This window comes from Larus michahellis, chromosome 22, assembly GCF_964199755.1.
Source record: "Larus michahellis chromosome 22, bLarMic1.1, whole genome shotgun sequence".
Classification (NCBI taxonomy): domain Eukaryota; kingdom Metazoa; phylum Chordata; class Aves; order Charadriiformes; family Laridae; genus Larus; species Larus michahellis.
Genome location: NC_133917.1, coordinates 3792385 through 3813521, shown reverse-complemented (window position 1 = coordinate 3813521; position 21137 = coordinate 3792385). Strand labels below are relative to the sequence as shown.

The following is a 21137-nucleotide window of genomic DNA, read 5'->3' as shown; positions in this document are numbered from 1 at the left end:
GGGGGGCAATGGGTGCAGGAGAGGGTCTATGGAGGGCAATAGGGGGCAGGAGGGGGGCTATGGGGGCAACGAGGGGGCAATAGGGGGGCAGTGGGGGCAGGAGGGGGGCTATGGGGCCAACGAGGGGGCAATAGGGGGGCAGTGGGGGCAGGAGGGGGGCTATGGGGTCAACGAGGGGGCAATAGGGGGGCAGTGGGGGCAGGAGGGGGGGCTATGGGGCCAACGAGGGGGCAATAGGGGGGCAGTGGGGGCAGGAGGGGGGGCTATGGGGCCAACGAGGGGGCAATAGGGGAGCAGTGGGGGCAATGGGGGCAGGAGGGGGGCTATGGGAGGGCAATGGGGGGTAATGGGGGGAAATGGAGGCGGGGGGGGCAGTGGGGGTATTAGGGAGTGGGGGGCATGGGAAGGGGGGCAATGGGGGGCAATAGGGGGCAATGGGGATGTAATGGGGGGCAATAGGGGCAGGGGGGGCGTGAGGAGGCAATAGGGGCAGAGGCGGGCAATGGGGGAATCCTGGGGGGCAATAGGGGGGGCAATGGGGGCAGGAGGGGAGCTATGGGGGCAACAACGGGGCAATAGGGGCGCAATGGGGGGCAATGGGTGCAGGAGGGGGCAATAGGGGCAGAGGCGGGCAATGGGGGGGACCCTGGGGGGCAATAGGGGGGGCAATAGGGGCAGAGGCGGGCAATGGGGGGGACCCTGGGGGGCAATAGGGGGGGCAATAGGGGCAGGAGGGGAGCTAAGGGGGCAATAGGGGGGCAAAAGGGGGGCAATGGGGGCAGGAGGGGGGCTATGGGGGCAACAAGGGGGCAATGGGGGGGCACTGGGGGCAATAGGGGGGCAATAAGGGGCAGGAGGGGGGCTATGGGAGGGCAAGGGGGGGCAATGGGGGGAATGGAGGCAGGAGGGGGGCAATAGGGGGGCAATGGGGGCAGGAGGGGGTCAGTGGGAGTGGGAGCAATAGGGGCAGGAGGGGGGCAATAGGGGGCAACGGGGGTGTAACAGGGGGCAACAGGGACAGGGGGGGCAACAGGGACGGGGGGGGCAGAAGTGGGCAATGGGTGGACCCAGGGGGGCAATGGGGGCAGGAGGGGGTCAATGGGAGTGGGAGGGGGGCAACAGGGGCAGGAGGGGGGCTATGGGAGGGCAGTGGGGGGTACAACGGGGGGCAATGGAGGCAGGAGGGGGGCAATAGGGGGGTAATATGGGGCAATGTGGGGGCAGGAGGGGGGCAATGGTGGGGTAGTGGGGGGGCACTGGGGGCAGGAGGGAGGCAATAGGGAGCGATGGGGGGCAATGTGGGGGCAATAGGTGGCAACAGATCCAGGAGGGGGCAACGGGGGGCAATAGGGGCAGGAGGGGGGCAATTGAGGGGGATAGGGGGCAATGGGGGGGGGCAATTGGGGGGAATAGGGGGCAATGGGGGGGGCAGGAGGGGGGCAACGGGGCTGACGAGGGTTTGCGTGTGTCCCCCCCCTCCGCCGACGGCGCGAAGGAGACGCTGACACGGCACAGGGTCCCAGGGCTTTATTGGGGGGCAGCGGGGGCACCCCAGAACCCGGCGACTCCCCCCCAACCCCGGCAGCACCCAGGGCCACCCCCCCCCCGCCACGGGGGACATGGGGGGACACGGGTGGTCACGGGAGGTCTCAGGTGGTTCCAGGTGGACATGGCTGGTCGCGGGTGGACATGGATGGACGTGGGAGGTCTCGGGTGTTCCAGGTGGTCATGGGTGGACATGGGAGGTCCCAGGTGGTCACGGGTTGTCCTGGTTGGTCATGGGTGGTCATGGATGGACGTGGGAGGTCCCAGGTGGACATGGGCAGTCATGGGTGGTTCCAGGTGGTGGTCACGGGTGGACATGGAAGGTCCCAGGTGGTCACGGGTCATCCTGGTTGGTCATGGGTGGTCATGGGTGGATGTGGGAGGTCCCAGGTGGTCACGGGTCGTCCTGGGTGGTCATGGGTGGTCATGGATGGACATGGGAGGTCCCAGGTGGCCATGGGCGGTCATGGGTGGTTCCAGGTGGTAGTCATGGGTGGACATGGAAGGTCTCAGGTGGTCATGGGTCATTCTGGTTGGTCATGGGTGGTCATGGATGGACGTGGGAGGTCCCAGGTGGCCATGGGCGGTCATGGGTGGTTCCAGGTGGTGGTCATGGGTGGACATGGAAGGTCTCAGGTGGTCATGGGTCATCCTGGTTGGTCATGGGTGGTTATGGATGGACATGGGAGGTCCCAGGTGGTCATGGGTCGTCCTGGGTGGTCATGGGTGGACATGGGAGGTCCCAGGTGGTCACGGGTCGTCCTGGTTGGTCATGGGTGGTCATGGATGGACGTGGGAGGTCCCAGGTGGACATGTGCGGTCATGGGTGATTCCAGGTGGTCATGGGTGGACATGGGAGGTCCCAGGTGGCCATGGGTGGTCATGGGTGGCCACAAGTGGTCATGGGTCATCCTTGTTGCTCATGCATGGTTGTGGATGGACATAGGAAGTCACAGACGGCCATGGGTGCTTCCAGGTTGTCATGGATGGACACGGGAGGTCATAGGAGGTCCTGGTTTGTCGGTCATGGATGGACATGGCAGGTCACAGGTGGTCATGGGTGGACACGGGTGGTCATGGGTGGTCCTGGTTGGTCATGGATCATCACGTGAGGTGCCAGGGGGACATGGGCGGTCATGGCTTCACACAGGTGGACATGGGTGGTCCTGGTTCACCACGTGTCATCATGGATGGACACGGGAGGTCCCAGGTGGACACGGGTGGTCATGGCTTCACACAGGTGGACATGGGTCCTCCCAGGTGGTCACGTCTGGCCACGGATGGTCACAGTGCCCAGGGAGCCATGGGTGGGCCTGGGGGGGGACGTGGGTGGTCATGGGTGGTCATGGGCACACGGGGGGGGGGGGGGTCGCGGGAGGACCCGGGTGGTCACGGGCACACGGGTGATCCCGGTGGTCACGGCTGGTCCCAGGTGGCCGTGGCCGGAGCCGGACGTTGACGGTGGCCTCAGTCGGAGTCGCTGCTGGAGGAGGAGGAGGAGGAGGAGGACGAAGAGCGCTGCGGGGGGACAGGCCGGCCGTCAGCACCCTGGGGGGGGGGGGGGGGGCCGGGGTGACACCCCCCCCCCCTCCCACGTCCGTGTCCCCCCCCCCCCCCAAATCCCCCCCTCACCTTCTGCCTCTTGTGAGCCTTCCTTCATCCTCTTCTTCAGCTTTTTCGCCGCCTTCTTGTCCAGCCCGGGGGGGTACAGGGGGGCACCCCGGGGTAGGGGGGCTGCAGGGGGGGGCACCCCGCGGGTCCCAGCGGGCACAGGGAGGGCCCCGAAAGGGACCGGAGGAGCCCCCGGGGGGTACGGGGGGTCCCGGAGGGGTAAGGGGGCTGTCCAGGCCCCCCCAGCGGGTTTGGGGGTACCCCGTGGGGGGGGTACGTGGGGTTGGGGGGGTACGCGGGGTTGGGGGGTGGGGGCTGGGGGGGGTACGTGGGGTTCGGGGGGTACACGGGGTTGAGGGGGGGCGGCTGCCCTGGGGAGGGTGGGGGGGAGGGAGAAAAGAGAAAATTGAGGGGGGGCCCCGACCCCCTCATTGCCACAGGGGGGCAGGAGTGGGGGTCGAGGCAGCCCCCCCCACACTTTGGGGGTGCCCCCCCCACCTTACCTGCACTGGGGTCCCACATGGCGGGTGACAGCTCTGGGACCTGGGTGGGGGGGCATACAGGGTGAGTTGGGGGGGCCCCCCCCCCCCAAAACCCCAGGAGGGGTCCCTGGGAGCCCCCCCAGCCATGGGGAGCCCCCAACTCCGTGGGGACCCCCCCGCTGCCTCCGAGGGGAAACTGAGTCACGGCAGCTCGGGGGGGGGGGGCCGGGGGGGGCCAGCCGTGTGTGTGTGTCCCGGGGCTGGATCCAGGGGGGTCGGGGGGTCCAAGGGGGGCTTGGGGGGTCAGGGGGGGGAGTTTGGGGGGGGGGTGGCTGTAGGGGGGACTTGGGGGGTGGGGGGGGTTCAGGGTCACTGGGGGTCAGGGGATACGGGGGTGCAGGAGGGGAATGGGGGTGCAGAGGGGGCTGGGGGGGGCACAGGGGCTGCAGGGGCACCTGGGGGTGCAGGGGGGTTCAGAGGGGATTTGGGGTGCGGGGGGGCTGCAGAGGGATCTGGGGGGGGTGCGGGGGGGATTTGGGGGTGCAGGAGGGATCTGGGGGGTGCACAGGGGGTGCGGGGGGGGTTCAGAGGGGATTTGGGGGTGCAGGGGGGCTGGGGGGGTGCAGGGGGATCTGGGGGTGCAGGAGGGGCGTACGGGGGTGCAGAGGGGGTGTCTGGGGGGGGTGCAGAGGGGCTGCAGGTGGGATTCGGGGGGGCAGAGGGGGGGTTTTGGGGGTGCTGGGGGGGGTGCGGAGGGGATTTGGGGGGTGCAGGAGGGATCTGGGGGGTGCACAAGGGAACCGGGGGGGTGCAGGGGGGATTTGGGGGTGCAGGGAGGACTGGGGGGGGGCTCACGGGGTACAGGAGGGATGTGGGGGGGTGCGGGGGGGGGGGAGCAGGGGGGATTTGGGGGGTGCAAGTAGGAGTGGGGGGTGAAGGGGGGTTGCAGGGGGTATTTGGGGGTGCCGAGGGGATCTGGGGGGTGCGTGGGGGATTTGGGGGTGCAGAGGGGGACGGGGGGGTTGCAGAGGGATGTGGGGGGCTCAGGGGGGATGTGGGGGGCCCCGGGGGTGGGGGGGGGGGGGGTCCGTTCCCACCTGCCGCCTCCGCTCCGGCCGCGGCCCCGCCCGCAGGAAGCGCGGGGGGGGGGGGGGGGGGGGGGGCGGGGCGGGACGCCTGGATCCTCCCCGGGGCGGGGCGGAGCCCGGGGGGGGAGTGGGGGGGGCGGGTAGTGAACTGGGAGGTCAACTGGGACGCCTGGGTGTCCGTCCCCCCCCCCCGCCACCCCCTCCTTCCACACACACACCGCCCCCCCTTCCCCACCCCCCCCGTGCCTCAGTTTCCCTCCGCACCGCCTCTAGCTCAGCTGCGGGGGGGGGGGGGTGGGGTTGGCCGGGGGGGGGGGCGGGGCGGGGGGGCGGACGCCTGGGTCCCTTGCCGGGGGGGGGGACACACACGACGACACTGAACTGGGAGGTCAAGCCTGGGTGGCCCCCCGTCTTCCCCCGCCCCCCACCCCCCCCCGTGCCTCAGTTTCCCCCTGCACCCGCCTCTCCCTCAGGTGCGGGGGGCGGAGGCCTGGCGGGGGCGGGGGGGGGGACACACACTAAACTGGGGAGTGAACAGGGACGCCTGGGGGGGTGTGTGTGTGTCCCCCTCCCCCCCCCCCCCGTGCCTCAGTTTCCCTCCGCACTCACCTCTCGCTCAGGCGCCGGAGGGGTGGCCCGGAGGCCGGAGCCCCGGGGGGGTGGTGGTGGGCGGGGGGGAGCCGGTAGGAAGTGGGGGGGGCCCGGCAGAAGGCGGGGGGGGGCCGGCAGCCGGGGGGGGCCGGCGGCCAGGCGCTGCAGCCGCTGGAGCGCCCGCTCGGCCGAGAGCCGGGCCTCGGGGTCGGGGTCCCAGCAATCCTCCAGCAGCTCCGGCAGGGCCCCCCCCCGGCTGCGGGACACCCCCCCATCCCCCCCCCCCAGACAACGGCCTCAGCAAGGGGGGGGGGGGAGCCGAGTGGGGGAACCCCCAGGCATGAGACCCCCAAGCAGAGAAATCCCCCCCTTCCGGGCAGGAGCCCCCCCAAAAATGCCCCCCCCCCCCGAGCAGGGACCCCCAAGCAGGGAACCCCCCCCCCCCCCCAGAGCAGGGACCCCCAAGATGGGACCCCCCCCCAGGAGGAACACCTGCTCCTCGGGCAGGGGGAGCCTCAAGCAGGGACCCCCCAAGCAGGGACACCCCCCCCCCCCCAAGCAGGAACACCCCATCTCGGAATGGGGACCCCCAAAGCAGGACCCCCCCCGGGACAAGGATCCCCCAGACAGGGACACCCCTACGGACAGGGACCCCCCCCCAAGCAGGGACACCCCCCCGGCAGGGGCACCCTGGGCACCCCTGGGTCCCCCCCAAACACCCCTGGGCACCAGGAAGGGACCCCCCCATGGCATGGGCACCTCTGGGCACCTCTGGGTGGGCACCCATCATCTCCCCCCCCCCCAACACCCCCGGGCACCCCCAAACACCCCTGGGTGCCCAGGCAGGGACCCCCCCGGGCATGGGCACCCCTGAGCACCCAGCAGCCCCCCCCAGACACCCCTGGGCACAGAGGAAGGGACCCCCCCATGGCATGGGCACCCCTGGGCAGCCATCATCCCCCCCCCAACACCCCCGGGCACCCCCAAACACCCCTGGGTGCCCAGGCAGGGACCCCCCCGTGGGCATGGGCACCCTGAGCACCCAGCAGCCCCCCCCTCAGACACCCTGGGCACAGAGGAAGTGACCCCCCCATGGCATGGGCACCCTGGGCACCCATCATCCCCCCCCCCCCAATGCCCTTGGGCACCCCCAAACACCCTGGTGCCCAGGCAGGACCCCCCCGGGCATGGGCACCCCTGAGCACCCCAAACACCCCCGGGTACCTGGGCAGGGACAACCCCCCCCCAGGCAGGGGCACCCTGGGCACCCCTGGGTCCCCCCCCAAACACCCCTGGGCACCCAGAAGGGACCCCCCCCATGGCATGGGCACCCCCTGGGCACCCCCAAAACCAGCCCTGAGACCCAAGACAGTCCCCCCCCCCTGACACCCCCAGGGTGCCTCAAACACCCCTGGCACGGGTGCCCTCAAACACCCCTGGGCACCCAGGAAGGGACCCCCCCAATGGCATGGGCACCTCTGGGCACCTCTGGGTGGGCACCCATCATCTCCCCCCCCCCCAACACCCCCGGGCACCCCCAAACACCCCTGGGTGCCCAGGCAGGGACCCCCCCGGGCATGGGCACCCCTGAGCACCCAGCAGCCCCCCCCCAGACACCCCTGGGCACAGAGGAAGGGACCCCCCCCATGGCATGGGCACCTCTGGGCACCCCAAAAACACCCCTGGGCATCCAGGCCGGGACCCCGACAGGGTGCCCGCCGTGGGGGGGTAGGGGGGGGTGTCTGACCTGGGGGGCCCAGTGCCAGGCGGGGGGGATGAGCGGCCGCCGTCGTTCCTCCACGGCCAAGCGCCGGAGCTGGGCACCCGTGGGGCTGGCACCCAGCTCCGCCTCGTAGGCCAGCCGGAACGCCGGCACGGGCACCCCTGCGGGGCCGGAGGGGGGGGGGTCAGCAGGGATGGGAGGGGGTGTCTTTGGGGTGGGGAGGGGGCACCCATGGGTGCTCACCGGGGCTGAGGGCCTGGCAGCGGGAGAGGATCTCCCAGAGCAGCAGTGCCAGGGCGTAGACGTCCGCCTGCCGCAGCGCCCGCCCCCACGCCCGCAGGTCCAGGCTCTCCTCCAGGATTTCGGGCGCCAGGTACCGCTGGGTGCCCGCCTGCGCCCACCCCACCCTGCCTCGCACCGCACCCCCCGGGGGGACGGGCACCCCGGTGAGGCTGGTACAGGGTGGGGGGGGAACGGGGCCCCAGCCCATTTCCATCCCCATTGCCGGTCCCGGCCCCGGCCCCATCCCCATCCTTGTCCCCATGGCATCCCTGGCCCCAGAGCATCCCTGGCCCCATCCCCGTCCCCATCCTGGCCCCATCCCATTTCCATCGCCATTGCCATCCCCATCCCATCCCTGTCCCCATCCCCATGGCATCCCCGTTCCCACCCTGGCCCCATCCCTGGCCCCATCCCCTTTCCATCCCCATCCCCATCCCTGGCCCCATCCCATTTCCATCCCCATCCCATTTCTGTCCCCATCCCCATGGCATCCCCAGCCTCATCCCTGGCCCCATCCCTGGCCCCATCCCATTTCCATCCCCATCCCATCCCCAGCCCCGTCCCATCCCTGTCCCCAGCCCCATGGCATCCCCGTCCCCATCCTGGCCCCATCCCATTTCCATCCCTATTGCGATCCCCATCCCATCCCATCCCTGTCCCCAGCCCCGTCCCCATCCCCATGGCATCCCCATCCCCATCCCATCCCATCCCATCCCCATCCCATCCCTGTCCCCATCCCCGTCCCTGTCCCCATCCCATCCCCATCTGCATCCCCATCCCATCCCTGTCCCCATCCCCATCCCATCCCATCCCATCCCCATCCCATCCGCATCCCCATCCCATCCCTGTCCCTATCCCCATCCCATCCCATCCCATCCCATCCCATCCCATCCCATCCCTCCATCCCCATCCCCGTCCCATCCCCGTCCCCATCCCCATCCCCATCCCATCCCTGTCCCCATCCCATCCCCCTCCCCATCCCTGTCCCCATCCCATCCCCATCCCCATTCCATCCCCATCCCATCCCCGTCCCCATCCCCATCCCATCCCATCCCATCTCATCCCTGTCCCCGTCCCCATCCCATCCCCATCCCCATCCCATCCCTGTCCCCATCCCATCCCCATCCCCATCCCATCCCCGTCCCCATCCCCATCCCCATCCCCATCCCATCCCATCCCATCCCCGTCCCCATCCCCGTCCCATCCCTGTCCCCATCCTCATCCCGTCCCTGTCCCCATCCCCGTCCCGCCCCCGTCACCTTGCGGATGGGCACGGCGTGGCGGGCGCCGGTGCCGGCCTGGGCGCGCGGTGGCAGGGCCAGCGCCAGCCCGAAGTCCCCGATGGCGCAGGTCCCGTCCTCCCGCACCAGCACGTTCTGGCTGCTCAGGTCCCGGTGCACCACGCTGGGCTTGTACAGGCCTGGCCGGGGAGGGGACAGGAGGGGGACACGGGGGACGGGATGGGACGTGACACCCCCGCAGAGACCGGGCGAGCTCGGTGCAGGGGTGGCGGCACTCACCGTCGCGCCAGAGCTCCTGGTGCAGGAAGGCCAGGCCGCGGGCGAGGGACAGGGCCAGGCGCACGCTGCCGGCCCACGTCCCCACGTGCTGCCCCAGGAAGTGCCGCAGGGAGCCCTGGGGACACGGGACACACCGGGGGACACGGGGTGACACACACCCACACACACGCACACCCTGGTGCACGCACCCAGCTGCACCCCCACCCCGGCGCGTGTGTGGCCGCGGTAAAGCCTGCGTGGGCTACCCTGGCGGCGCGGGCACACGCGTGTGCAAGGCCAGCAGCCAGGCACACGCGTGTGCAACGACATCAGCCTGGGCACACGCGTGTGCGACGACATCAGCCCCGGCACACGCGTGTGCAATGACATCAGCCTGGGCACACGCGTGTGCGACGACATCAGCCCCGGCACACACGTGTGCAATGACATCAGCCTGGGCACACATGTGTGCAATGACATCAGCCCCGGCACACGCGTGTGCGATGACATCAGCCCCGGAACACACGTGTGCGATGACATCAGCCCCGGCACACGCGTGTGCAACGACATCAGCCCCGGCACATGCGTGTGCAATGACATCAGCCCCGGCACACGCGTGTGCAATGACATCAGCCCCAGGCACACGCGTGTGCAATGACATCAGCCTGGGCACACGCGTGTGCGACGACATCAGCCCCGGCACATGCGTGTGCGACGACATCAGCCTGGGCACACACGTGTGCGACAACATCAGGCCCGGCACACGCGTGTGCAATGACATCAGCCTGGGCACACGCGTGTGCGATGACATCAGCCCCGGCACACGCGTGTGCAATGACATCAGCCTGGGCACACACACGTGCAATGACATCAGCCTGGGCACACATGTGCGAAATGACATCAGCCCGAGCACACGCGTGTGCAATGACATCGGCCTGGACACATGTGTGCACACACCCAGCAGCCCTGGCACACGCGTGTGCAACAGCATCAGACCAGGCACATGCGCGTGCCACGCCAGCATCCAGGGCACACACGTGTGCACACCCGTCAGTCCAAGCACACGCGTGTGCAAGGCCAGCAGCCCGGGCACATGCGTGTGCAATGACATCAGCCCGGGCACACGCGTGTGCAACACCAGCAGCAAGGTCCACATGTGTGCAACACCAGCAGCCCTGACACGCGTGTGTGCAATGACATCGACCTGGACACACGTGTGCAACGCCAGCAGCCCGGGCACATGCGTGTGCAACGCCAGCACCCCGGGCACACGCGTGTGCAATGCCAGCACCCCGGGCACACATGTGTGCCACGCCACCATCCAGGGCGCACACGTGTGCAACGCCAGCAACCCGGGCGCACGCGTGTGCAGTGCCACCAGCCAGGCACACTCATGTCCACCCCATGCACACCCATGTGCACCCATGTACACCCATGTACACCCATGTGCACCCCATGGACACCCAAGTAACCCACGTACACCCACATGCACCCATGTACACCTCATGCACCCCATGTACACCCCATGTGCACCCATGTGCACCCCATGGACACCTATGTGCACCCATGTACATCCACGTACACCCCATGTGCACCCCATGTACATCCATGTACCCATGTGCACCCACATGCACCCCATGCACACCCCATGGACACCCATGTAACCCACGTACACCCATGTGCACCCATGTACATCCATGTGCACCCCATGGAGACCCCATGGACACTCATGTAACCCACGTACACCCATGTGCACCCATGTAACCCATGTAACCCATGTACACCCATGTGCACCCCATGGACACCCATGTGCACCCGTGTCCGACCCTCCCACACGCCCCAGCCCCCCCCGCCCCGTCCCCCCGGTGCCACTCACGGCGGGGTAGAGCTGGAGGACGAGGAGCCCCCCGCGGGCGCGGGGTCCGGCGCCCCGTGTCCCCAGCAGCCGGGCCACGTTCTGGTGCTCCATGAGCGGCAGCGCGTGCACGGCCCGTTCCGCCGCGAAGCGCCCGGCCGCCGCCGCCGCGAAGGCCTTGATGGCCACCGGCCGCTGCTGCAGGGTGCCCCGCCACACCGCCGAGAAGCGGCCCGCCTGCAGCACCTGCCCGGGGGTGCCCCTGGGTGATGGCGGCCTCTGGTCCCCCCGCCCCGGGGACGGGCAGCCCCGAGCACCCAGGGGGCGGCCTCCGACACCCCGCAGCCAGGGCTCCCCAGGCACCCATGGGTGGCCCCAGCCCCAGGAGCCCCCACACCCAGGGACCCCCTGGCACCCATGGGTGGCCCCAGTCCCGGAAACACCCACACCCAGGGACCCCCTGGCACCCATGGGTGGCCCCAGTCCCGGAAACACCCACACCCAAGGACCCCCTGGCACCCATGGGTGGCCCCAGCCCCATGCACGCCCACACCCAGGGACCCCCTGCCACCCATGGGTGTCCCCAGGGACCCCAGGCACCCATAGGTGGCCCCAGTCCCGGAAACACCCACACCCAGGGACCCCCTGGCACCCATGGGTGGCCCCAGCCCCAGGAGCCCCCACACCCAGGGACCCCCTGGCACCCATGGGTGGCCCCAGTCCCGGAAACACCCACACCCAGGGACCCCCTGGCACCCATGGGTGGCCCCAGTCCCGGAAACACCCACACCCAAGGACCCCCTGGCACCCATGGGTGGCCCCAGCCCCATGCACGCCCACACCCAGGGACCCCCTGCCACCCATGGGTGTCCCCAGGGACCCCAGGCACCCATAGGTGGCCCCAGTCCCGGAAACACCCACACCCAGGGACCCCCTGGCACCCATGGGTGGCCCCAGCCCCAGAAACACCCACACCCAGGGACCCCCTGGCACCCATGGGTGGCCCCAGCCCCAGGAGCCCCCACACCCAGGGATCCCCATCCCCTGGCACCCATGGGTGGCCCCAGCCCCAGAAACACCCACACCCAGGGACCCCCTGGCACCCGTGGGTGGCCCCAGGGACCCCAGGCACCCAGGAGCCCCCACACCCAGGGACACCCTGGCACCCATGGGTGGCCCCACCCCCAGAAACACCCACACCCAGGAACCCCCTGGCACCCATGGGTGTCCCCAGCGCCGGAAACACCCACACCCAGGGATCCTCTGGCACCCATGGGTGTCCCCAGTCCCAGAAACACCCACACCCAAGGACCCCCTGCCACCCATGGGTGTCCCCAGGGACCCCAGGCACCCATGGGTGGCCCCAGCCCCAGGAGCCCCCACACCCAGGGATCCCCTGGCACCCATGGGTGGCCCCAGCCTCAGGAACCCCCAGCCCATACCATCAGTGCTGGGCACCCATGGGTGCCCCCATTCCTGAGCGTCCCCATCCCCAGGGATCCCCATCCCCAGGCGCCCATGGGTGTCCCCATTCCCGACCACCCCCAAACCCGGGACCCCCATCCCCTGGCACCCATAGGTGTCCCCAGCCCCGTGCACCCCCACACCCAGGGACCCCAGGCACCCATGGGTGGCCCCAGTCCCGGACACCCCCACACCCGGGGATCCCCATCGCCTGCCACCACCACACCACGGGTGTCCCCACCCCATGCACCCCACCCCACCCCCACCCCATGGGGACACCCATGGGTGCCCCCATTCCCCAGCACCCCCACACCCGGGGCCCCCCCATCCCCTGGCACCCATGGGTGTCCCCAGCCCCATGCACACCCCCCACACCCCCCCACCACCAGGGATCCCCATCCCCGTGGGTGCCCCCAGACACCCCACACCCAGGGACCCCCTGGAACCCATGGGTGGCCCCAGTCCCGGACAACCCCCCCCCCCCCAGAGACCCCCTGGCACCCAGGGGGGTCCCCAGCCCCGGACCCCCCCACACCCGGTACCCCCAGTCCTGGCCACCCACGGACACCCTCAGCCCTGTGTTTCACTGTGCCCCCCCTGAACGGCTGCCCCCCCCCGTGGGTGCCCCCCCAGGTCGTCGTCCCCCCCCCGAGGTGCCCCCAGGTGGGTCCCTCCCCAATTATTGCCCCTTAAGTGCCCCCCATTTGCCTCCCCCCCCCGCCCCCGCAAGCTCCCATCAGTGTCCCCAAGGTGGGTGTCCCCCCCATGGATGCCCCCCCCGCCCCGGGGTGCCCCCCCCCCTCCCCGGTTCCCCGCACCTGCAGGAAGCGCAGCGCAGGCAGGTCCGGGCTGGGGGGCTCCGGGGGGGCCCCGATCCCCCGCCCCCCCTGCGGCGGCCGCCCCCTCTGGGTCCTCCTCCGTCTCAGCGCTGGTACGGGGACATGTGGGACACGGGGACACTGGGGACACCCCCCCCGCCCGGGGACACCACCCCCCCCGCCCCCCCCAACCAGGGACACGGGACCTGGGGACAGCGGGGACCCCCCCCCCCGGCCACCCCACCCTGGGGACACGGGGGATGTGGCACCCAGGAATCCCCGCGCCTGGGGGGGGGGGACTCCCGCGTCCTGGGGACACCGGGGACACCCCACCCGGGCACCCCCACGGCCCCCTGAGACACCGGGGACCCCCCCGGCCCAGAGACAGGGTGACACGGCACTTGGGGACCCCCCCAGCTCAGGGACAGGGTGATACGACACTTGGGCCCCCCCCCCCCCCCCCCCAGGAGACCCACACCCTGGGGACAGCAGGGACGTGGCATTTGGGGACACCCAGGGGACACAGGGTAGGGGGTGGCCTGTGCCCGGGGGTCCCCGTGTCCGTCCCCCCCCCCGCCATGTCCCCATCCCTACCGAGGAGGGCCAGGCAGGCGAGGAAGAGGAGGAGGAGGAGGAGGAGGAGGGGGCCGGTGCCCCACAGCCACAGGGCCCCCCCGGCCCCCACGCCACCGGGTGCTGGGGACACAGGCTGCGGTGACATGGAGCCCCCCCCCCCTTTTTGGGGACCCCATGGGTTCCCCAGCCTCCCCCCGTGGGGCCCAGAACCGCCACCCACCCCCCCCCCCGGATGCCCCAGCCCCATATAGGTCCCCTATGGGTCCCAGGACCCCCATCACTCCCCCAGGCCGCTCTGGGACCCACATCCCCCCCCATAGGTCCCCTAAGGGTCCCAACCCCCCCCCCCAGCCCGCTATGGGTCCCCCAGTCCCGCCCGGGCTCCCTATGGGTCCCAAGCACCCCCCTCCGTGGGCCTCCAGCCCCCCCATAGCCCCCCCCCCCATGGGTCCCACGGCTCCCTGTGGGTCCCCCGAAGGTCTCAGCGTCCCCCCCATGGGTCCCCCCTAGTCCCCCATTCCCCAGGCCCCCCCATCGGTCCCCCCCGGTCCCCCATGTGTCCCCAGGCCCCCTCATGTCTCCCCAGCCCCCCCCATGGGTCCCCCCCGGTCCCCCATGTCTCCCCAGGGACCCCCATATGTCCCCAGGCCCCCCCATGGCTCCCCAGAGCCCCCCCCGTGTCCCCAGGCCCCTCCATGGGTCCCCCATAATCCCCCATGTGTGTCCGCCCCGCCCCCCACCCCTCAATGTGTCCCCAGAGCCCCCCCCATGTGTCCCCGGGCCCCCCTGCCCTCCCAGTGGATCCCGTCCAGCCCCCCCTCCCGGTGCCCCCCAGTACCGGGGTCGCGGGGGGTCCCCCCAGCCCCCCGGCCGTGCCGCTGCCGCTGGCGTTGCCGTTGCAGAGGTGGCCGTGGCAGAGGCAGACGAGGATGGCACCGCCGGGGGGGCCCGCGGGGCTGGGGGCGCAGGTGGCAGAGGGACAGGAGGCCCCCCCGCCCCCCCCAGCAGCCTGGGGACACCGACACCGTCACCGGGGCACCCCGGGGCGCTGCCCAGGGCACCCCGACGCCCGGGACAGGGGCAGGGGCCCAGGCTGGGACCCCCCTCCCTGAGACACCCCCCCCCCCGGGACCCCCCTCCCTGAGACACCCCCTCCCTCCCTGGGACCCCCCTCCCTGAGACCCACCCCCCCCTTCCCTGGGACCCCCCTCCTGGGACCCTCTTCCCTGAGACCCCCATTCCTGGGACCCCCCTCCTGGGACTCCCATCCCTGTGACACCCCCCCCCCGGCCTGAGACCCCCCCTCCCTGGGACCCCCACTCCCCGGGACGACGCCCCCCTCCCTGGCACCCCCCTCCCTGACACCCACCCCCCCCCCCCAGGACCCCCCTCTCCCTGAGACTCCCCCCCCTTCCCTGGGACCCCCCTCCTGGGACTCCCATCCCTGTGACCCCCCCCTCCCCGCCTGAGAACGCCCCTCCTTGGGACCCCCCTCCCTGGGACCCCCCCTCCCTGGGACCCCCCTCCCTGAGACCCACCCCCCCCCTTCCCTGAGACCCCCATTCCTGGGACCCCCCTCCTGGGACTCCCATCCCTGTGACACCCCCCCCCCCCCCCGGCCTGAGACCCCCCCTCCCTGGGACCCCCACTCCCCGGGACGACCCCCCCTCCCTGGCACCCCCCTCCCTGAGACCCACCCCCCCCCTCCCTGGGACCCCCCTCCTGGGACCCTCTTCCCTGAGACCCCCATTCCTGGGACCCCCCTCCTGGGACTCCCATCCCTGTGACCCGCCCCCCCCCCCCCCCGAGACCCCCATCCTTGGGACCCCCCTCCCCGGGACGACCCCCCCCTCCCTGGGACCCCCCTCCCTGACACCCACCCCCCCCCTCCCCTGGGACCCCCCTCTCCCTGAAACTCCCCCCCCTCCCTGGGACCCCCCTCCTGGGACTCCCATCCCTGTGACCCCCCCCCTCCCCGCCTAAGAACCCCCATCCTTGGGACCCCCCTCCCTGGGACCCCCCCTCCCCCGGACGACCCCCCCCTCCCCCGGATCCCCCTTCCTGGGACCCCCCACCTCCCTGGGACCCCCCTCCTGAGATCCCCCTCCCTGAGACCCCCCTCCCTGGGACTCCCCCCTCCCCAGGACTCCCCCTCCCTGGGACCCCCCCTGCCCGGGACCCCCCTCCCGACCCCCCCCCGCAGCTCCGCTCCAGCCCAGCGCCGCCGTCGCTACTTCTCAAGGCCAAGGTCAAGCGCAGCAGCTGGGCACGGACCCGGGCGGCCGGGCTTCCAGCCCCCCCCCGCACCCCCCCACTGCCCCTACAGGCAGGATCAGGCCCCTCCGCCCTGCCCCAGCCCCTTTGACCACCCCCCCAGGGCAGGATCAGGCCCCCCATCCTGCCCCAGCCCTTTTTAACCCCCCACTGATACCCCGCCAAAGCAGGATCGGGCCCCTCCATCCCGCCCCAGTCCCTTTTACCGCCCCCCCCGGGACAAGCTCAGGCCCCTCCATCCCCCCCCAGCCCCTTTTACCCCCTCCCAGGGCAGGATCAGGCCCCCCCATCCTGCCCCAGCCCCTTTTACCCCCCCCGCCAGGGCAGGATCAGCCCCCCCCATCCTGCCCCAGCCCCTTTTACCCCCCCCGCCAGGGCAGGATCAGGCCCCTCCATCCTGCCTCAGTCCCTTTTAGCCCCCCCCCCGGGCAGGATCAGGCCCCTCCATCCTGCCCCAGCCCCTTTTACTCCCCCCCGCCAGGGCAGGATCAGGCCCCCCCATCCTGCCCCAGCCCCTTTAACCCCTCCCAGGGCAGGATCAGCCCCCCCCATCCTGCCCCAGCCCCTTTTACGCCCCCCCCAGGGCAGGATCAGGCCCCTCCATCCTGCCCCAGTCCCTTTTAGCCCCCCCCCAGGGCAGGATCAGGCCCCTCCATCCTACCCCAGCCCCTTTTAGCCCCCCCAGGGCAGGATCAGGCCCCTTCTCCAGCCCCCCCAGGCCATGTGGCCCCCCCGGGGGGGGGGCGGGGGGGTGTCTCACCCTGCACCAGCGCGTGGCTCTGGTTCCAGATGCCGATGCAGCACTGGCCGGGGGGGCAGTGGACGGTGCCGGCCGTGGCCCCCCCCGCGCCCCCCAACCCTCCCCGCACGCTGGGGTGCTTATAGGAGACGCAGCTGAGGTTGCGGGCGCCTGGGGGGGGGGGGGGGGAGGGTGGTGGAATATGGTGGTGAACCCTCCCAACCACCCCCCCCCCAAAAAAAAACCTTACCCCCCCCCCCAATTTAGAGTCCCCAGGGTGGGGGGGTCCCCAGCACCCACCTGGCAGCCCCGGCGCCAGCCCCATGGGTGCCCCCCCGGCTGCGGAAGGAGCCGCGGGATCCGTGCGGGGGCCGGTGAGAAGGAAGAAAGCGGGGACCTGGGCCCCCCCCCGCCCCCACCCCGGCGAGGAGGAGGAGGAGGAGGAGGAGGAAGGTGCTGCCCCCGCAACGGGGAGGAGAGCAGGGACTGGGTGCCCCCCCCCCCCAACCCCAACCCCCCCCCCCGCATTGAGCTCCCTGCCTCAGTTTCCCCCGCCCCCAGCTCAGCCCCATATGGGGCCGTGCCTCAGTTTCCCCACCTGGGGCTGAATCCACACCCCACCCCCCCCCCCCCGAAAAACCAGCCGTGCCCCCCCCCCGCCTCGAAATCTGCCCCCCCCCCGCAGATTTCCAGACAGCGCCAGCGACTCGTGTTTATTACAAAAAAGAAATCGTCGTTCCCCGTTTACAAAGGAGCGTTTCCCCCCCCTCCACGCACCCCCCCCCCCCAAAAAAAAAAAAAAAATCAAAAAATCTAACATTTGCGTCTAAATCCTTTTGTACAAAAAAATAGCACTTTGGGGAAAAAAAAAAAAAGAAAGAAAAAAAAAAAAACCCCAAAACCACCCTCCACCCCCCCCCCAAAAAAAAAAAAACGCCCCCCCCCCCCCCCCCATTTCGGGCGTTATTACATCGGCCACCGGATTTTTAAGAAACAACATCCCCCCCCCCCAAATTAATATATATCACAGACATGACAAGATCAAAGGAGAGAGAATTATTGCCAGTGCGGGGGGGGGCCGGATCCTGCGGGACACCCCCGGGCCCCCCCCCAGCCCCACGCTGCATAGACCGGCCCCGGCCCCCCCCGGGATGAAGGGGTGACGGCGGATTAAAGCTGGGAGATGGGGGGAGTCTTGGAGACGACCCCGACACCCCCATTTCCCCCCCCCCAGCCCCAATCCCCGGGGGGGGGGGGATGGAAAAGTCTTGGGGGGGGGTGAGCAGGGGATGTCCCCAGCCTGTCACCCCCTTTATCAAGGCACGTTTGTGTCCCCCCCCCTGCCCCGTGTTCCGGGGATGGCTGGAGGTGTTTTGGGGGGGGGGGGCTGCTGGGGGTATTTTTTTTTGGGGGGGGGGGGTCCTGGGGTGCCACAGAGCTGAAATGGGGACAACTGGGGACAAAACGGGGATGATCAGGCCCAGCTGTGCCCCCCCCACCCCCTCCCCCAACTGGTGCCGGGAACAGCCCCGGTGACATATCCCACCCACCCCCCCCCAAAAAATCCTCTGAGCCCCCCAAAACAGGGGGGAGGGAGAACACCTGAACACTCCCCCCCCCTCCCCGGGACCCCCCTCCCTCCCGGCCGCGTTTCCATAGGAAAATTAAGCTCCGTCAGGGATGACGGGGACGTCACCGAGGGGGGGGGCAAGGGGGGGGGCGGGGGGGGACACCCCAAAAACCCCTCGGCGAGGTCTGGGGGTTTGGCACTTGATTCCTGCTGGGGGCAGAGATGGGGGGGGGGGGGGGGGTGTCGGGGTTACGGGGTGTGGGGGGGGGGGAGTCAAGGGGGGAAACCAAAAATTAAACTCAACGATTAAATTAAGACAAAACCCTCCTGTTTTCTACCAATTCGGTGTAGTTTCCAGTATCAAGGTTGGGGGGGGAGGGTTTGGGGGGTGGGGGGGGGGGTACGGGGGGGGGGGACACACGACGCTGGGGAGCTCATAGTGCTTCACAGATTATTAAAATACAAATGCTTAAAGTTTCCTATATAAAAATATACAAATGCAAAAATATATATCGAGAGAGAGAAGAGCGCGCGCGCGGGGGGGGGGCGGCGGGGGGGGCAAGATCGGCCGGAGGAATCCTCTGTGTGTGTGTGGCCCCCCCCCTGCAGCCTCACACACCCACCCCCCCCCCACCCCCGGAGCTTTTCCTTTTCCTTTTTTTTTTTTTAAATTAAAAAAAAAAAGAAATCAAGGTACAAACACCTTTTTTTGCGCTTCACAGTTTGGCGGGGGGGGGGTGGGGGGGGGGGAGTTGGGGGAGGGGGTTGCCACCGGGGGTTGGGCCCCCCGGGAAGCGGAGGGAGTTTCCCGGTTCCCACCCCACCCTGGGAAGCGTCCGAGTAGGGATTTACTCGGAATTACTCGGAATTTGGTAAAAAAATCCAGCCCCGCCGGGGGCGGGGGGGGGGGGGGGGGGCGCGGGGGGGGTTGTTGGGGAGCGCTGGTCGAACCCCTCTCCAAAGGCTTTCCCAGCCCCACCTGAGCGATTGTCACCACCTCGTGTCGTCCCCCCCCAGCACTGGGTGACACGTCCCTCCTGGGGGGCCCGGCTCTGCCGAAGCCCACCGGGAAGGAGGTGGCATCTCCGGGAGCAGGGGACGATGGCCACGGGCACGATGGCGGGGAACGATGGCCACGGGGATCGTGGTGACGCACGGCCATGGGGACGATGGCGGGGACACTTGGCCATAGGGACAATGGTGGGGAACGATGACCACGGGGACAATGGTGGGGAATGACGGCAATGGGGACGATGGCAGGGAACGATGGCCATGGGGACGATGGCGGGTACGCATGGCCATGGGGACGATGGCAGGGACACTTGGCCATAGGGACAATGGTGGGGAACGATGGCCATGGGGACAATGGTGGGGAATGACGGCAATGGGGACGATGGCAGGGAACGATGGCCATGGGGACGATGGCGGGTACGCATGGCCATGGGGACGATGGCAGGGACACTTGGCCATGGGGACGATGGCGGGGAATGATGGCCATGGGGACAATGGCAGGGACACTTGGCCATGGGGACGATGGCGGGGAATGATGGCCACAGGGACAACGGCAGGGACACTTCACCATGGGGACAATGGTGGGGAACGATGTCCACGGGGACGATGGCGGGGAACAACGGCCATGGGGATGATGGCAGGGATGCATGGCCATGGGGACAATGTCAGGGAATGATGGCCATGGGGACAATGGTGGGAAACGGTGGCCATCGGATGATGGCGGGGAACGACGGCCACTGGGATCATGGGGAGACACAGCCATAGGGACGATGGCAGGGAACAATGACCATGGGGACAGCAGAGAACGATGGCCATGGGGACGATGGCGGGGATGCACAGGGATCACAGGGAAGCCTGGCCACGGGGACGATGGCCAGGAAGGACGGGGATGGCGGGGAACGATGGCCATAGGGACGATGGTGGGGACGTATGGCCACGGGGATGATCACCAGGAAGCCAGGCCATGGGGACAGTGGGGACGCACGGCCACGGGGACGATGGTGGGACGCACAGCCATGGGGATCACCGGGAAGCCCAGCCATAGGGATGGCGGGGACACACGGGGACGATGGTGGGACGTACGGCCATGGGGATGGTCACTGGGAAGCCCGACCATAGGGATGGTGGGGACACACGGGGACGATGGCGGGGACACACCGCCATGGGGATGGTCACTGGGAAGCCCGACCATAGGGATGGTGGGGACACACAGGGACGATGGTGGGGACGTACGGCCATGGGGCCGATCACTGGGAAGCCTGACCATGGGGACAGCAGCGACACACAGCCACAGGGATGATGGCGGGGACGCACGGCCATGGGGACAATCACCGGGAAGCCCGACCATGGGGACAGCGGGGACGCACAGGGATGGGCGGGGAAGGATGGCCACGGGGACGATGGCGGGGACACAGAGGGATCGAGGGGAAGCACGGCCACGGGGAGGACGGTGGGGGACGATGGCCACGGGGAGGGCCAGGGAGCCCGGCCATGGGGACGATGACAGGGAAGCCCGCCCACGGGGACAGCGGGAATGCACAGGGGTCACGGGGAAGCCCGGCCATGGGGACGATGGTAGGGGACAACAGCGGGGAACGATGGCCACGGGAATGGCCGGGAAGCACAGCCATGGGGACGATGACGGGGAAGCCCATCCACGGGGATCAGTGCGGGGATGTGCAGGGATCATGGGGACGCCCGGCCCCGAGGATGATGGTGGGGAAGGACAGCCTTGGGGACGATGGCGGGGAAGGAAGGCCATGGGGACGATGGCAGGGAAGGACAGCCCTGGGGACGATGGCGGGGAAGGACAGCCTTGGGGACGATGGCGGGGAAGGACAGGGATCGCGGGGAAGCCCGGCTCCGAGGAGGATGGTGGGGAAGGAAGGCCACGGGGACGATGGCGGAGAAGGACAGCCACGGGGACGATGGCGGGGGAGGACAATCCCGGGACGGCCACCGCTCTCCACAGCCTGGGGAATCCCTGGTTCCCCTCAGGCCGGGGAAAA

The 21137-nt window shown here is 69.9% G+C and overlaps 1 protein-coding gene across 1 annotated transcript; it reads right to left on the bottom strand.

The window, feature by feature from the left end:
- Nucleotides 1–1512: 1512 nt before the first annotated feature.
- Nucleotides 1513–16934, bottom strand: AMHR2 (anti-Mullerian hormone receptor type 2). Its single transcript, XM_074565127.1, is given in 15 exon segments — nucleotides 1513–3063; nucleotides 3178–3527; nucleotides 3660–3699; nucleotides 5336–5572; nucleotides 7065–7201; nucleotides 7284–7431; nucleotides 8582–8742; nucleotides 8843–8957; nucleotides 10698–10922; nucleotides 12959–13068; nucleotides 13553–13667; nucleotides 14373–14519; nucleotides 14521–14543; nucleotides 16569–16718; nucleotides 16848–16934. Coding segments are annotated over 14 exon segments (1947 nt in total). The 5' UTR covers nucleotides 16873–16934; the 3' UTR covers nucleotides 1513–3063; nucleotides 3178–3213.
- Between the last annotated feature and the right edge of the window lie 4203 nt (nucleotides 16935–21137).